This window comes from Gambusia affinis, linkage group LG07 (assembly GCF_019740435.1).
Source record: "Gambusia affinis linkage group LG07, SWU_Gaff_1.0, whole genome shotgun sequence".
Classification (NCBI taxonomy): domain Eukaryota; kingdom Metazoa; phylum Chordata; class Actinopteri; order Cyprinodontiformes; family Poeciliidae; genus Gambusia; species Gambusia affinis.
Window position 1 is genome coordinate 21,560,250 of NC_057874.1, and position 17,516 is coordinate 21,577,765.

At 36.5% G+C, this 17,516-nt stretch overlaps 1 protein-coding gene and 1 long non-coding RNA gene across 2 annotated transcripts in view; both read left to right on the forward strand.

Moving 5' to 3' along the window:
- Positions 1 to 14,823, forward strand: part of LOC122833623 (neurexophilin-2) — a 66,512-nt gene extending 51,689 nt beyond the window's left edge. Inside the window, exon 2 of the mRNA XM_044121343.1 lies at positions 13,437 to 14,823. Within this exon, the coding sequence (XP_043977278.1) occupies positions 13,437 to 14,243 (807 nt within the window). The 3' untranslated portion in view covers positions 14,244 to 14,823. The remainder of the gene's footprint in view (positions 1 to 13,436) is intronic.
- On the forward strand, positions 3,252 to 7,751 carry LOC122833624. Its single transcript, XR_006371003.1, has 5 exons — positions 3,252 to 3,313; positions 3,659 to 3,821; positions 4,583 to 4,654; positions 7,339 to 7,398; positions 7,712 to 7,751. It is a non-coding gene; the product is annotated as an uncharacterized LOC122833624 (long non-coding RNA).
- Positions 14,824 to 17,516: the final 2,693 nt, after the last annotated feature.

Consider the following 17,516-nt stretch of genomic DNA (forward strand, 5'->3'; position numbering starts at 1 on the left):
CCACCACAAGTAATGCTTTATGCTTTTTGCCAAAAGTTCAAATTTGGTCTCGTCTAATTGTTTTTGCTGTATCCCAACATGGCTTCTGGCAAATTGCAAATGGGACTTTTTTATGTTTAGGTGGATGGCCTTGTCTTGGTAGGTTCACAGCTGTGCCATTCTCTTTCCACTTCCAGATAATTCATGGAACCTGTTTATAACCTAAGCCTGCTTTAAGCTTCTCCACAACTTTGTCCCTGAGTTGTCAGGTGTGTCCCTTGGACTTTGTGATGCTGTTTGCTTCCCAATATTCTCTTAACTAACCTTTGAGGCAGTCTTAGAGGAGTTGAACTTATACTGAGATTAGATTACACACAGGTGGACTATTTAGTCATTAGCAGTCATCAGGCAACTTCTGAAGGCAATTGGTCGCACTTAGGGAAAGGGGGCTGAAGATTTTGTACACTGCACTTTTCAGCTTTTATTTGCAGAAAATGTTTTGAATCGTGTATAGTTTTGTTTCTACTCCACAACTATATGCCACTTTGTGTTTGTCTTTCCCATAAAATTCTGTAAAAATATGTTTGCGGTTGTAATGTCAGAAAATATGGAAAAGTTCAAGGGCTATGGATACTTTTGCAAACTACTGTACCTACAATAAGTAAGGCAAGTCCAATGAGAGAAACAAGGTCCAGCAATCAACAGCTATGCATTGACAGTTATCAAATACCATGCTGGAATGATAAGATGGAAAAGGAGGAAACTCAGTCCACTGATATAAGAATTCAAATGCTGCTTATGATGAATGTAAAATTGTGCCTATCAAGGTTGTATCACATGTGAGTAGCCCTGTTCTTTCATTGAGAATTTATCTTTTAAACTTTCATTCCTGCCTTTCTGGGGAAATATAGCTTTTGTTTGGACAAAAGTTCCTTCTTGTTTTGATACTGTGTATTTGGACTGATTTTTGTAAATATTTTTATACTTTGCTATTTTGTTATGATGCATAATCATAACAACAGGGTGTTTTACAATAGCGAGCAAACAATACTACCAATGGACAAAAGGCTTAGACTGAAACACAGCACAGAGGTGGTATTTATGGTGGCACACAAGCAGGTGCCTAGTACCGTAGCAATAGAGGCCAATCCACATAAGTGGATGACTTATTTTGGGCTGTCTAGCCCACAATAATAAATTTAGCTCTACATGGGATTGGGTGTCCATATGTTAGGTCATTATTTTATGACTTAGTGGTAGTGGAAGATTATTACATATTACAGGCTAGACCCAAGATGTTCAGTGTTTATTGTTGTGGTGTAAGTTTACAAAAGTTGGCAACTGTAGAGATTTACCATGGTGCTAAACATGGTGATTTAAAAGGAATAAATATTTTTCTGAGAAGAATTATGTCCACATATCATGTAAAAAGATAACTCTTTGTTTTTGGAATCATTAGGGCCCAATCAGCCCCAATATTAAAGATGAATTAATAATGCATGCCATGCAAAAGGTTAAAAAGAGTGTGGAAGGTGTGGGCAACAGTAGTGCCTGTGGTCACTGAAACCCTTGGGGTAATGACCCCTAAACTGGAAGAGTGGCTCAAACAATACATCATCAGACCTCTTGATACAGAGAAGCACACCTTTGGGAACTGTTAATATACTGTGAAGACCACTCACACTCCAAGGCCTGTGGTAGAGGACCCAAGCTATTTTAAATTTAATTTCCTTTTTAGGATCAATAAAGTATTTTTGAATTTGAAAGAAGGGATAACCACTCATGGAGTAATACAGAATTACAAATATAAATATAAAAAGCATTTATTTAAAAATATTTAAAGTGCCAAAATATTATGATTACTTATGTTACTGTTAGCACAAAACTTTAGATTGATATTTTGTCATTATCTCAATGTCACTACTCTGCATACATGCAGATTGTCTAGGTAGTCTAATTTGTCTGTAGGCAGGTACATAAGACAACCTTTTTCTGCTGGTGTTGTCTGCCATTAGACAACAGTTTTGTTTTTATGATTTAAAGTGTTTTGAACACTTTATATCATAAAGTGATCTAGTGTGTATATATATATATATATATATATATATATATATATATATATATATATATATATATATATATATATATATATATATATATATATATATGTGTGTGTGTGTGTGTTGAAATGTGCTATAGAAGTAAACTTAAATAATTGATTGAACAGAAATGATTAAAAGAAGTGACCTTCCTGATAAAAGATTAAACATTGCTGGTGAGAGATACCATCTTACTGTTGTTTCCTAATTAAAGAAAGATGTATGATAAACTATTTAACTTTGAAATATTGAATGAAAGTTACAAAATATAACTCAAATAAATTTGTTTTCTTGTTTCTGAAAAAAAGTCTGACCTTGTGTGCTTCAGAAACAAAATGGATTTCTCCTTTTGTTGTACCCCTCCTACTCTATCAACATGGTACAGTCCATCAAGGCCAGGTGCAAGCCATTAGTATTAATTGAACTTCTTTTGCGTGGAAGAAGAGGTAAGACTCATACAGAATCTCTTAAGACATTTAAGTACATATTGATTTGTAATTCTGAAGAATGTTGTAGGTTACTTGATGTTTGGATGCACCAAAGCATCTGATTTGCTTCAGTTTAGCTAGTTATCACCAACCATCTTAGTCAGTGTACCAGAGTTTAAAGGGAAGGTGGCTCACTCCAGAATTAGACAAAACTGTATTTGGACATTTTCTGTGCATCAGTGAGTGATATTCTTTCACAGGCACAAATTATCCTTTGTAATAATCATTACTATTAAGATAATGTTTTAATATTTGAAGGTTTTGAGAACCTGTCAATAGAAAGTCAATTATGTAATACTGTGTACTTCAGTACAGGTTTTTCCGCATACAATAAAATCAAATCATATTGTGTACAGCAGAGGTGTCAAACTCAAGGTCTTGAGGGCTTGTATACAATAACTTTTAGATGTGTCTGTGATGCCACATGGCTGGATCAAATGAGGTGGTCATCAGCAGGTCATCAACTTGACTGCCCTTAGAAGCTAATTCAGTCATATAATTCAGGTGTTTTGGACCAGAGGAACATCTAAAAGTTGCAGTACACTGCCCCTCGATGCCTGGAGTTTGACACTCCTGATGTACAGCATCATGTTGTTACTCAACAACAAATTACTCTGATCTTTGCAGGAGATGTCAGCAACAAGGTCTCAGAGAGCAAAAAGAAATCCCAAACATGATGCCAGCTATTATTCTCCTTGGGTGAAGATAAAGAGGGATTTGATGTAAAATACATCAATTCATTTAAAGGTGAGTTGTGACTTTTTTACGTACAGGATTCCAGAGTTTATTAAAGGATTGTTTTTGTTTACTTTTGTCTTGCTTTTTGACTTTTAAACTATTTTTATACTGCACATTAGCATAGATCATATATGTATAAAGGAGGACTGTGTTTTGAAATTCCAAGTATAAAAGAATGAGTGACATTTAGAAGCACCACTCAGCTGACAAACAAATGTTCAAGTAACACAGAAAGAACTCAAATTAGATCAATTAACTGATTTTGAAAAATTTTTAATAATCTCATTTGCTACTATTTGAAAGATATGCATTGTTTAAAGTTTATTCAACCTTACTCATTATGTTTACCTGCAGGTCGGGGTGTGTTCAGCTGCCAGTGCTTTCAAAAAGGAGATTTCCTTATTGAGTGCAGAGGGGAAGTCATAAGTAGGAAGGAACAAGAAAACCGATTGAAAATTTACCATGATGCACTCCAGGCTTTTATGTTTGATTTCAAGTTCAATGGACAACAGCTTTGGTATGTGACTGTTTTAATGTTGTTTTTTATTTTATATTTAATCAAAGTGATGTAAACATTTTCAGCTTCATCAGTAAAAGTAGTTTTAGTTGGAGGAGGAATATTCTTCTGACATGCAAACACCAAATATGCAAAATCATTTCCCTTGCATGGTATAATTATTCTTATAGCATACTTAATATTTTAGTGTTGATGCTGCCAGAGAACATGGATCATTGGGGAGGCTGGTAAATGATGAAGAGATGAACACAAACAACAAAATGAAAGTTACAAGGGTGGATGGAAGACGTCATCTCTGTTTGTTTGCACTCAAAGATATTGGTCCAGGGGAAGAAATGACTTATAATTGTAGTGATTCTGACTGGCTATGGAGAAGAAGGGTACTAGTAAGTGTGAAAATACTATCACAAGTCATTCTACTAGCATTGAAAATATTTTTGAAGGAAATGTCAAGTTGTAGCACAGAGTTTCATTATAGTTGAAAACAAGAAGTGATTAGCAGAGTGCCTAAAAACCAGATTTTGGAGAAAGACTTAACCAGACCACTATTTCAACTTTTTCAGTGCTATCCAAAATGCTAGAAACTGTCATATGTAAATTAATATATTTTGACCTTATATTAATGAACATTTTATAGCAGGAGACATATTTTGCAGTGTCAATACATAAAATGTCTGTTTAACAATCAGCTGGACAAGTTCATTAAATAGGTGGATTTTATTTTTCTATGGACTCATTCAGTATACATCTCTTCATTTCAGATTTCCAAAGATGAATTGTGTCAGGCTGGTGATGTGGAAACATGCGGATCCTGTTCAACCAACCCTCCAGAGGTAATTTTGGTGTCCAACGACCAACATATTATCTAAAACTAAGTCATTGAAATGATATTAAGTACTGTTCAAACACACAGGTATTGTCTAGTACTTGATATGTAAAGCTGCATTAAAAGGGAGGACAGAGGTTTGAAATTACAAGTACAAAAGAATGAAAGTTACATGTAGAAACGCCCACACACAGAGGTCCTGTGTAATACTCATCATGTAAGTTGCCAGAATAAGGAGGACATAGTTTTGAAAGAATGAAAGTGACATGTAGAAATGCCTATACACGCAGGTCCTGAGTAATACTCAAAATGTAAGGTCCCTGAATAAGGAGGACTGTTTCCTACATTGGGAACAAACTCGCATTCAATGAGTGTTCTTTACATTTCAGATTTCCAAAGATGAATTGTGTCAGGCTGGTGATGTGGAAACATGCAGCTCCTGTTCAACCAACCCTCCAGAGGTAATTTTGGTGTCCAACGACCAACATATTTTCTAAAACTAAGTCATAGAAATGTTATTAAGTACTGTTCAAACACACAGGTATTGTCTAGAACTTGATATGTAAAGCTGCATTAAAAGGGAGGACAGAGGTTTGAAATTACAAGTACAAAAGAATGAAAGTTACATGTAAAAACGCCCATACACAAAGGTCCTGTGTAATACTCATCATGTAAGGTGCCAGAATAAGGAGGACATAGCTTTAAAATTACAAATACAGACGAATGAAAGTGACATGTAGAAACGCCTATACACACAGGTCCTGTGTAATACTCAAAATGTAAGGTCCCTGAATAAGGAGGACTGTTTTCTACATTGGGAACAAACTTGGATTCAATGAGTGTTCTTTACATTTCAGATTTCCAAAGATGAATTGTGTCAGGCTGGTGATGTGGAAACATGCGGATCCTGTTCAACCAACCCTCCAGAGGTAATTTTGGTGTCCAACGACCAACATATTATCTAAAACTAAGTCATTGAAATGTTATTAAGTACTGTTCAAACACACAGGTATTGTCTAGAACTTGATATGTAAAGCTGCATTAAAAGGGAGGACAGAGGTTTGAAATTACAAGTACAAAAGAATGAAAGTTACATGTAAAAACGCCCATACACAAAGGTCCTGTGTAATACTCATCATGTAAGGTGCCAGAATAAGGAGGACATAGTTTTGAAAGAATGAAAGTGACATGTAGAAATGCCAATACACGCAGGTCCTGTGTAATACTCAAAATGTAAGGTCCCTGAATAAGGAGGACTGTTTTCTACATTGGGAACAAACTCATTCAATGAGTGTTCTTTACATTTCAGATTTCCAAAGATGAATTGTGTCAGGCTGGTGATGTGGAAACATGCAGATCCTGTTCAACCAACCCTCCAGAGGTAATTTTGGTGTCCAACAACCAACATATTTTCTAAAACTAAGTCATTGAAATGTTATTAAGTACTGTTCAAACACACAGGTATTGTCTAGAACTTGATATGTAAAGCTGCATTAAAAGGGAGGACAGAGGTTTGAAATTACAAGTACAAAAGAATGAAAGTTACATGTAAAAACGCCCATACACAAAGGTCCTGTGTAATACTCATCATGTAAGGTGCCAGAATAAGGAGGACATAGCTTTAAAATTACAAATACAGACGAATGAAAGTGACATGTAGAAACGCCTATACACACAGGTCCTGTGTAATACTAAAATGTAAGGTCCCTGAATAAGGAGGACTGTTTTCTACATTGGGAACAAACTTTGATTCAATGAGTGTTCTTTACATTTCAGATTTCCAAAGATGAATTGTGTCAGGCTGGTGATGTGGAAACATGCGGATCCTGTTCAACCAACCCTCCAGAGGTAATTTTGGTGTCCAACAACCAACATATTTTCTAAAACTAAGTCATTGAAATGTTATTAAGTACTGTTCAAACACACAGGTATTGTCTAGAACTTGATATGTAAAGCTGCATTAAAAGGGAGGACAGAGGTTTGAAATTACAAGTACAAAAGAATGAAAGTTACATGTAAAACGCCCATACACAAAGGTCCTGTGTAATACTCATCATGTAAGGTGCCAGAATAAGGAGGACATAGTTTTGAAAGAATGAAAGTGACATGTAGAAATGCCAATACACGCAGGTCCTGTGTAATACTCAAAATGTAAGGTCCCTGAATAAGGAGGACTGTTTTCTACATTGGGAACAAACTTGGATTCAATGAGTGTTCTTTACATTTCAGATTTCCAAAGATGAATTGTGTCAGGCTGGTGATGTGGAAACATGGATCCTGTTCAACCAACCCTCCAGAGGTAATTTTGGTGTCCAACAATCAACATATTTTCTAAAACTAAGTCATTGAAATGTTATTAAGTACTGTTCAAACACACAGGTATTGTCTATAACTTGATATGTAAAGCTGCATTAAAAGGGAGGACAGAGGTTTGAAATTACAAGTACAAAAGAATGAAAGTTACATGTAAAAACGCCCATACACAAAGGTCCTGTGTATTACTCATCATGTAAGGTGCCAGAATAAGGAGGACATAGTTTTGAAAGAATGAAAGTGACATGTAGAAATGCCTATACACGCAGGTCCTGTGTAATACTCAAAATGTAAGGTCCCTGAATAAGGAGGACTGTTATCTACATTGGGAACAAACTGCATTCAATGAGTGTTCTTTACATTTCAGATTTCCAAAAGGAACCGTATCAGGCTGGTGACGTGGATGCATGGGGATCCTTTTTAACCAACCCTCCTGAGGTACTATTGGTCTCCAAAGACCAACTTATTTTCTAAATGAAGTCATTAAAATGGTATTAACTACTGTTCAAACAAACAGGTCTTGTGTAATATTCATCATGTAAGATGCAGGTATATAGAGGACTGAGTTTTGAAGTTACAAAATGAAAGTTACATGTAGAAGTGCACAGACACACAGGTCTTGTGTAATATTCAACATGTAATGTGCAGGAATATGGAGAACTGTTTTCTACATTGGGAAGAGACTCACCTTAAGCGAGTGTTCTTTACTTTTCAGTTGATTAACCCCATATTTTTTATATGTTCTTTTCAGCACAAAGTAAACACAGATGGTAAGGGGAAAGAGCTCAACAGAAAACTAAAACAGAAGGACATAGAGCCCCGCAGAAAAGGAACACAAATAAAAATTCTGGTAAATCACCACACCTACACAAGTCTTGAAACACCAAGCTAGTTAAGCTCAAAAGCACAACTGAAGCATGGTCAAAAGTAATGATCTACACCACTGAAAGGCAATAGGGTGACCATGTTCTTCTTTATGCATGATATTTTGAGCAGACATTATCCAATATGTCATCTGGCTTAAATTACCACACACATACCATTTAACTGTGCCTTGTATTAAAATGATAAACTTTCACACAGCCAATGTTCAGATGCTAGAAAATCTAATTTGGTGATCAGTAATGGGACTGTTTATACTACTTTCTCTATCCCAATCTTAATCTGAAATACATTCACATATTTATATTTTTTCAAAATATCAAAGCACCACAAAACTAATAAGCAAAGTAATCAGAGTATATCTTTAAATTTGGTTAATTTTAAGATATTAACCAAATTTAACATCTTAATTTGATTAATCTCTGGTTTTAGGAAACCAGAGATCTCAATAAATGGCCCTTTGCTGATGCTGCACCTGTACAGAACCTGTATTTTGGTGGAGTCAGTGAGATGGTTCAGAGGATCTCCTTCACTGGAAAAAGACTAGGCACCAGCATTAGAAGGAGGAACAAGTCTTTTGGCTTTGGATGGTTCTTCACCAGCTGCTGAGGCCTGTTTGTCAAACAAATGCAATTTTAAATTATGAAAAAAATAAAAAATTTTCTAGAATTCCCTCAAATAATTAATCATACATACCAAGCAACCATACCAAGTGTTAACCTGTTTGGCATTTGCAGAAATTAATTTTCATCGATGCAACCTACATGCTCATTTCTGTAGCTTCTCCCACTAATGTATGTTCTTTATGAATGCTTATTTGAAAACAGGCATTACATAATTTATAACCAAGAAAAATTAACAATTGGAGTTGGTTTTCACTAATGAATTATTTCTTTTTCTAGCATCTATGGAAAGTGCTAGGAGAGCAAAAAGCATCCATGATCTCCTGGAGATTGCTGCGGTCATGAGGCACTTTGGCTAACACATCAAGAAAGGACAACTGGCCACTATAATAGAATGCCAGCATTATCTTTTTGATTTAACAATAGACCCGTAATTCATTTAACTTTGCCATTCACAGATTTTCCTTTATGTTCACAAACAGAATTGTTGCTCTAGTTCTTAGTGAAGGTGCTGTAAATAAAGTCCACTTTCTGTGTAGCCATATTCCATATTTCCATGTTTGGACTTAATACATATATATTTCATGTTTGTGTATGCTGTGGTCCTGATAAATAAAATTGGCCCTGACAATTACTGTTGGTATCATGGGCGGAGCCAAGCACCTCATTATCGTCTGTCCTTCTAATACAGCATTGCATCAGGTTCTTGTATTTTGAGTTCTGATGTGTGTATTGAAGTTTTCAAGTGAGATCTATGTTGTGTAGCTCAAACAAGATTTTTGACAACTTACTAGGTCTTTCTAGCACAAGTGGAAAGGGGTGACTGTTTAGTGTTGCAAAAAACTGGTTTGAAAAAATTGTCCCTCTAAACCACCAAAACCCGTATGTGTGTGTGTGTGTGTGTGTGTATTGGGTATTCTTATACAATTCTCTAAAGTAGAAAAGGCATAAACTTCTCCCATAGTTGGATTGAACAACACTTGCCAAACTTTACTCCCTATGTCTATCAGATGACTTTGCTTCCTTTGAGAGGCAGTGATGCTCCTTCCTTGAATCAATACTGAGAGAAACTCACTACTCTAGAATATCTCAAAGAGCTGCAGTTTTGTTGATAATTTGACCCAGTTATCCAACCACTGAGCCCTTCCCTAAAGCTCTCAGACAAAATATTAACTTTTAACATGTTATAACCATCCACCATGCTTACCTACATAAATACCTTTTGAGATTCTTTTCTCAAAATACTTCTGCTAAGGTTGTTAGTAAGATGTAATAATTTTTTAAACTCATAACTTGTGGCATGAGCTTAACATCTATAGAGAAATCATGGTAAGAACTGGATGACTTAAGATAATTAGAATTTGCAGTAACATTTTGCATATTATTTTTGTTCAACAATGTAATATGACCTTATGACATGGTCAGAAATGTTTTTCCATTAATCTTATTATTCTGAGTTGTTTTGTTGCCAGAAAGTTCTAAAATTATTCGTCTTCAACTTATAGTATTCTTCCCATAGATGACATGAAACAGCAGAGTTGAATTGAGGATATAAAATCCAGCATTAATTATAACTCCTGAGAAAAACTTCATCAAAAGTTGTCATGTTGAAAAATTCTGAAATATAATAATGTAGGGTTTAGGTCTCTCTTCCTCTCCATATTTCTAACCTTAACTTCAACAAAATATATAATTTGCTGATGTTTCACCAGGCCTTTGAATATAACTTTTTATTTTTGACTGCAACCTAAAAGCTTGAGTTTGATCTTATTGCACCTTCTTTTTTTGTCCCTTTATCATGCCAACAGTACCCCTCTGGGTACCACTCTACAAGTTATTGTAATTTAACTGATTGACACTTGAAGGTAAAGAAAAGCACAGTGCTTCATTTCTAAACCCTTTCCTGGATGCAACAGCCTGATATGACCTTACAGCAAACATTCCCTGTCTCAAAAAGTCCATAATTTATAGATTTTTATGTCAAGAGAAAATATCTGATATTTCTTCTAACAAACCCTCACCCTTTAAATGGATTTACTGTCAGCCACAAAAAATTTCATATTTATGCTAATGGAAAGTCCATCTGTTTAGTCTCTGCTGGCATTTTATTACTTCCGTGCCACAAATGAAGAGCCCCTTCCTCCACACTCTTCTAGCCTCGAACTCCATCTCCATCCCCTTCCGCTGCCTTTGTGTCAATGTTTGTTAAAGTTGCTGACCGTGAACACTCTCATTCTCCATCTTCAGTCAGACTTACGTCAACCTGAGACCCGATCATAAAATCATTTTCTTTTCCAGCTCCATCCAGTTGACCCTGAAGGTTAGGTTGCACTTCATGTTGCGATGTTGCTCCTGAAGATGTTAAGGATTATGATGATTATGCTACTCCAAGCTCTGTGCCATACACCAGAGAAATGATTAGGAGGACTGCACCAGCAGAGTTTTAGCCTGACAGATGGCAACACATGGAGCTAGCTGACAGCACTGCTGACAGCGCGTTCACAAGAAGTACCCATATTGCATGCACTGTGCACACTGTTTGTTGCTGTATATATTTTGATGTTTTTCCTGTCGTCAGCCGAGGCTTATTCCTACCTGTCAATGCCAAAGTCGGCTCACGTCGCACATTCGCCGGCTTAAAAATTGCAAGACCTCTGCACGCGCTTTCCGTCATGGCACAAAAGGGAATAAGGGTGTGTTGAAAATCTGCAGTAAGACATTATTCCAGTCACTTGTCATTTATCAAAACCTTTCTTATTTGGTAATTCATTCCTCCAGCGGTCAATAAACTTTCTGTTATTTTCCCTCCAATCAATCTACTTAGAAATCTGCTCTGTAGCCATGTTAATGAATGGGAAGCAGAAATAGAGAGTTTAATTGAATGACTGAATACATTAGGAGCTGTATTGAGCGCTGTACTTTTACTTCAATGAGTAGCAATATGTGACTGCTATTAGGGTCAGTGATTGATGAAAATGAGACTAGCATAAGCCCTATGGTTACTGTGCTCTGGATAGGAGTGATGGAAGACAGAAACTGTCCTCGCATGAGTGCACACAAAGATGCAGTCCTTTTGACTTGAAATGCTGATTTGTCTCAGAAAGTGGTTGTTTATCAGCTAAAAAATAGTTTTTAACTCAATCCAAAAGCATCCTCAGGGGAGGAGCACATAACCCCTCTCAATAGTTGTAATAATTCTTGCTGTCACTTCATGACAGCTTCGAGCTAGAAGTCTGCATATGTGCAAATGCTATGCTGTGTGTGTATTAGTTCCGTTTTTGTGTGTATGGGTGGAAGTGGCATAGTTGTGATTGATGAGACATAAAAGAGAGCAGACCGAGATTTCCAGTCAATCAACTCTGCGAATAACCACCCAGGCTGTGGATTAAAGGCAGAAAGCTGTCTGAACAAAGACCCACAACTATTACCTTACACGCAGTTGTTTTGCTCTGCCGAACAACTGTGACAACAAAATTAAAGTGTGTTCACAAAAATAGACGGTTTTGTTTACTTGAATTGAGCAGATGAAATGTAGAGAGATCTAACGACAATGCCCAAGGAGATAAAACTTGTGTGAGGTAAAAAAAGAATTGAAAAGAGTGACCCCAGAAGCATTTTCCAATGAAAGAAATTGTGACTTCAATGAAAATGGAAACTCCAAAAATATCATACATGGTTTATTTTTGGTTGTATGTATACAAAACAAGATTAAACAAGCACTAGTTGCAGCTTCTTTGTATAGTTATCAAGAGTTCCCTGTTGTTACAGGGACAAAGAGGGTTGGAATTATTGCCTCTCAACTAATTAACAAATAAAAGCATGACATAATGTTAGAAATAACATTTGAAAAGTAATTATGGTCATCTGTTTTGACTATGAGACCTGAAATGTTTATCTACTCAAAACTATCTTCCTGGAACTTTCTTTTACCCTGACCATTTTTGTGAGCATTTCTACTGTGGAGGTCAAAACTGGAACATCCGTGTCAGCAGATGCTAAGGAGATAGATCCTCTCAATGCAGCAAGGTTAGCTGAAGCTTGCTGAGGGACTCTGTGTGTGAGAGAGAGGTTCACATTGTAAATTAAAAGCTGTCATTTTCATTACATAACCTACAGTAATGATTTTGTCACTGCCACTACCGGTTATAAGTTACTAAGAATCAGACTCCTCATAAAACTTTCTGTGAATTACAGTACCTGGGGTGGTTGAAAATGGAAAGATGGAAACATACTAAACATACTAATAAAAAGCTCTGACATGGCTCATTCAACATGCAAGTTATGGGCAGGACTTTGCTTGGTCCACCATAAATACAAGCCCAGAATTGTAACAATATTGCTACACTAATTCAATACGTCTTTTTGCTTTTTTAATTTTTTTTTAAAATTATTTTTATTTTTTTTACTAAATGATTGAAAGGGTGTTTATATTTCTGGCTGGGCTGAAATTTGATCTCATCTGGATTATGCCAGCTTTAGACTGTTGTCTATGAAAACAAAAGAGTTTTTCAAAGTGTTTCCCCTTTCTTTTAAAGTTGGGTTTGTCAGAGATCAATATGTTGAACACCAGTCATAGCAATCCCAGTTTGCAAAATCAGAACCAACATCTAATCAAGGTTCAAGATTACCTGTCTCCCATTGGAGACATTTGTTTTGGACAAAGGATGCTGCCTCCCCCTTTCGATTCAGAGAATAAGAGGGGAATTAATCCAACAGCTGCACATAATGAGACCCATTCAAAAGTCAACACTGGCCACATTCTTTACAACTTTTCCGTCTTTCTTCCAGCGCTCCTGATGACGCTGCAGCAGTCCTAATTCCTATAAACTCAGTTAATTGAAAATTAACACATCTGAAATGTAAATTCTTTCTATTTTTGTTGTTGTGTAGGAGAGTATGTAAAAAAAATATTAATTTCAAGAGGCATCTGCATATTGATAAATATTTTCCTGTTTTCTTTTGTCTTTTCAGGTCCAAGGGTTGGAGAAGCAAGTGGACCTCTCAGAGTTGGGCCCGGTTGGCTCAGTAATGAAGACTCTTCCTTATGGCATGGGAGGAGGCACTGCTGGAGGAGTTGCCAAGCCTCCATACCAAACACGCATATTTTCCGCATCCATTGACCAGACACCCCTGAAGTCCAAGCCACCCACCTACACTTTCTTCAACCCCTATGACTCAGGCCGGAACCAGTCCATGTCACTGGATCAGACTGGCTACCGCTCCAAGCGCAAGCCATCATCAAAGACAAACATAAAGACCAAGAAGATCTTTGGCTGGGGAAACTTCTATTTCAGCGTTAAGACCGTGAAGTTCAGCCTGTTGGTGACGGGCAAGATTATTGATCACATCAATGGTACATTCACCGTTTACTTCCGCCACAACTCATCCAGCCTTGGGAATGTGTCAGTGAGCATTGTACCACCGTCAAAAGTGGTAGAGTTTGAAGTTCTACCGCAGCAGCATATGCACCCCCACACCCAGCAGGACGTCCAGATCCAGGAAACACAACAGGCCACCATCGACCCCAGAGAGGGGAAGACCCTCAACTGTCGGGTGGAGTACGACAAAACCGACAGGTCGAAGAAATCCAAACCCTGCCTGTATGATCCGTCTCAGACCTGCTTCACAGAGCACACTCAGTCTCATGCTGCCTGGCTCTGTTCCAAACCCTTCAAGGTGATCTGCATCTTCATCTCTTTTTTAAGCAATGATTACAAGTTAGTTCAAAAAGTGTGTCCGGACTACAACTTCCAAAGTGAGCGCCCTTATTTCGGATAAATACATTAGACTCAAGCGAGGAGGAGAAAAAACGACAATGTTCATGATCTCAGTGATGAGTAAAAGGATGAATATGGAAATGATACTCATTATGATGAAGAAAAAAAGGGTTGTTTACCCTTCTGAACTGACGTGAATTGTGGATTTAAATAAATGTATAATCAAAGCTATGGAATGTACAGGAAATGGTGGATTTCTCTGATATATTTTCCAACTTTGTATTTGTTAACCTTCGTTTTTATGTTTTCTTTTCTGTAAATAATGTACTCATCCCCAGCAGACTATATTGTTTTTAGATCTATGTTTCTCAGTGTTATTACTTTCTGCAGTTGGAGAATTCAGTTAAAAACAGCCCGAATGGGTATTATTCCCTCTGAGTACAGACTGAGCCTCTCAGGCAGCTGTGCTGTGCCATCACTGTGTGGCAGATATAATGTTATGGTAGACTGACTGTTAATCATTCTCTCAGCTCTACATTTCGACCCATGGATATAAGAGAGTTATATGTATGAGAAATGCTATGCTGGATATGCATACAATATACTGTTTGAACAAGCACATTAAAATCTCTTTAACTGTCTCTCTCTCACTGACTGAATGTTTTCATTTGTTGCTTAAAGCATGATTGGTTAGCACAAGCTGTGCAGAACATGATCTAACTGTGCAAGGCCACTATAATGAATTATGACAATTCACTCTGATTAGAAACTCATATTCAAGCTTTCTGTGGAGATACACTATTTCAATTTTCTAAAATATATTGAGTGAAGCTTGTTATGGGCTGGATTTCCACTTAAAAAGCTACCATGACACTGCTTTGAGACAAAGTTCTACTTCTTTTGAAATTGCTAATAATGGAAATAAACACCTGTAGAAGGATATGTTATGTCTTTTACTTGCCAATGCATACTTTGAAGCTTATAAAAGTAGATGATATTTTCTAATTTATGAAATCCCACAAAGGATGAAAATACTGCAGAAATGGAAATAACACTTTGCTGATTCTAAAGGTTTGTTCATTTACAAAGACATGACCAGTATCACTTGGCATGAAACAAATTTTTTTGTAAAGTATCTTCAGATGACATTTGTTGCAGAATGGTGCTATGTGAATAAACTGAATTGAAACTCAAATGAATTATTTAACTTCTATATCAACTTTATAGGAATGAGCCAAAAATGCTGAAAAGATGCATGTAATTAAAACTGTAAATTGATTAATTGAGCAGCATTATCTATTGTTCTGTCAGTAAAATATGACATTTAGCTTGAAAATTAAAAGTTTCTAGAAGTCTAGGGCTACATTCCCAGGTTTCATTTGGGACTGAGGTTTTTGAGATTGGCAGACATCACAACAGGCTGAACATGATTCTTCTTAAGGGACTAAGAAGAATCAAATGAGACTCAGTGCTTTAGCAGTGAGTCTCATTTTATTGTCACACCAAGAGACCCACCACAACCCATCTTGGTAAACTAAGTGAGAGAAGGTTTTTGTCCTAGATTTTATTTAATATGGCTCCTTCTTTTAGAACCCTTTATTCAGTACGCTTATTTAAATAGTGGCAATTTCTAACAAACATCTTCTTAAGGCACTTTTCATCCATTTCAAATACAGAAATATATGCTAAATATGTAGCCAGATTCAAAGTCAAAGCAATGCAGTTCCCTTTATCAAACCAGTTAGTATTATCACCTGTGTTTCCTAATATTACCGAGTGCCTGATTTTCCAACCACTTTCCAGCAATATGGAGCATTCATATGGCAATGGTGGAAAAGAGAATTCCCTTTTTACAGGATGAAATCTCCTACAGAACTTGGCTAAGTGTGAGTGTCCATCTACTGGGGGTCTAAGAAGACAAAGCCACTTTTGGCCAAAATCATTAAGATGTAGTCACATAGACTAAGAGACTCCAAAATCTTCATTATGTTTTTTTACAAATCACTCACTTATGATAACTGCATAACGCAAGTGTACTTGAGCTAAAGCTCAGAAACTAAAAGTTGGGCTTTTCAGATAGGGAGCAGAATTCATAGTTTCATTAAATACTTATTGTAATTACTCCCTGAGGCAGTAAAGCAGTCCCGACCATCACACCACCTTGTTTGACTGTCAATATGGTGTTCTTTCTTACTGTTGAATCAGGACCAGTGACTTTGCCTGAGGTAAGTGAGCTGTGCAGTGGTAAGATGTTGCTCTGGGTTGATTTGGGACCTCTTGGATGAGTACTTCAATGTCCTCTTGTCATCACAAAATTTCACTGCCTCCTCCCTGCCATGTGTACTGACTACATCGTTTTTGGATACGCAGCAGAAAATGTTTTGGAAGCATAGTGTAAGCAAGCTCTGTCGGTAGTCTTAGAAATAAGCCTAGTCATTTGCAGAAATCTTCATGTAATCAGGTGTTGGGATGTGACTAACATAATTAAACCAATAAATAATAAACCAATAATTGCAGTTATTGATGATGTAATATCATTATTTACTCAAAGTATCTTATCTATTCAAATTTATGTGGTGAGCTAACATACATGACAGTACACTTTAAAAATACATTTTAAAACATTTACGTGATTTAAGAAAAAAATCTATATGGGACAAACACTTTTTCACACACTTTTTTGTTACACCTCTATGCCAAAACCTGTAAAATGAGGTTTTAGGCATGTTTGTGACATAACATTATCACCTTGTGGGGGTGTTGTTATATTTGGAGTAAAAGGCTTTTTTGGTTTTAGATTTGATGGAATGGTTGTGCATATTAGAGGATAATCAATCACACAGCTCATTGGTTGAGAAAGATCTTTAATCAGTTTAAGGGACTTTGGAGGGAATGTATACTGTTTACAATGTCTTGAGGGAGGAAAGAGCACATATCACCATTTTTTGATTATTCCTTAACTATCAACTAACTTTTTATAGTTCAGACTAAAATATTACTTTAAATAAGTGAATTGAAATGACATTCCTCAAGGGCCAGAGTCTTGCAACTTTTAGAAGTGTTGAATTAAATGGTGAAACTGCCTCACTAAGTTATAAAGAGCTTGGCTAATGAGTTAATACTGGAGCCAGCTGTGATGAAGCAGAGAGACATCATAAAGCTGTAGGACACTGACCCTTGAGGAATTAAGTTTGAGAACCCTGCTTTAAATAGCTTAATTTCTAACATTGTATAACCTTTTGTTTTCTCTCTTCAAAGGCCTTAATATTTATGTCTGTGTTAAATCATAAAACTGCATTTCATGCTATTAAAATGTAGTAAAATTAATAAAATA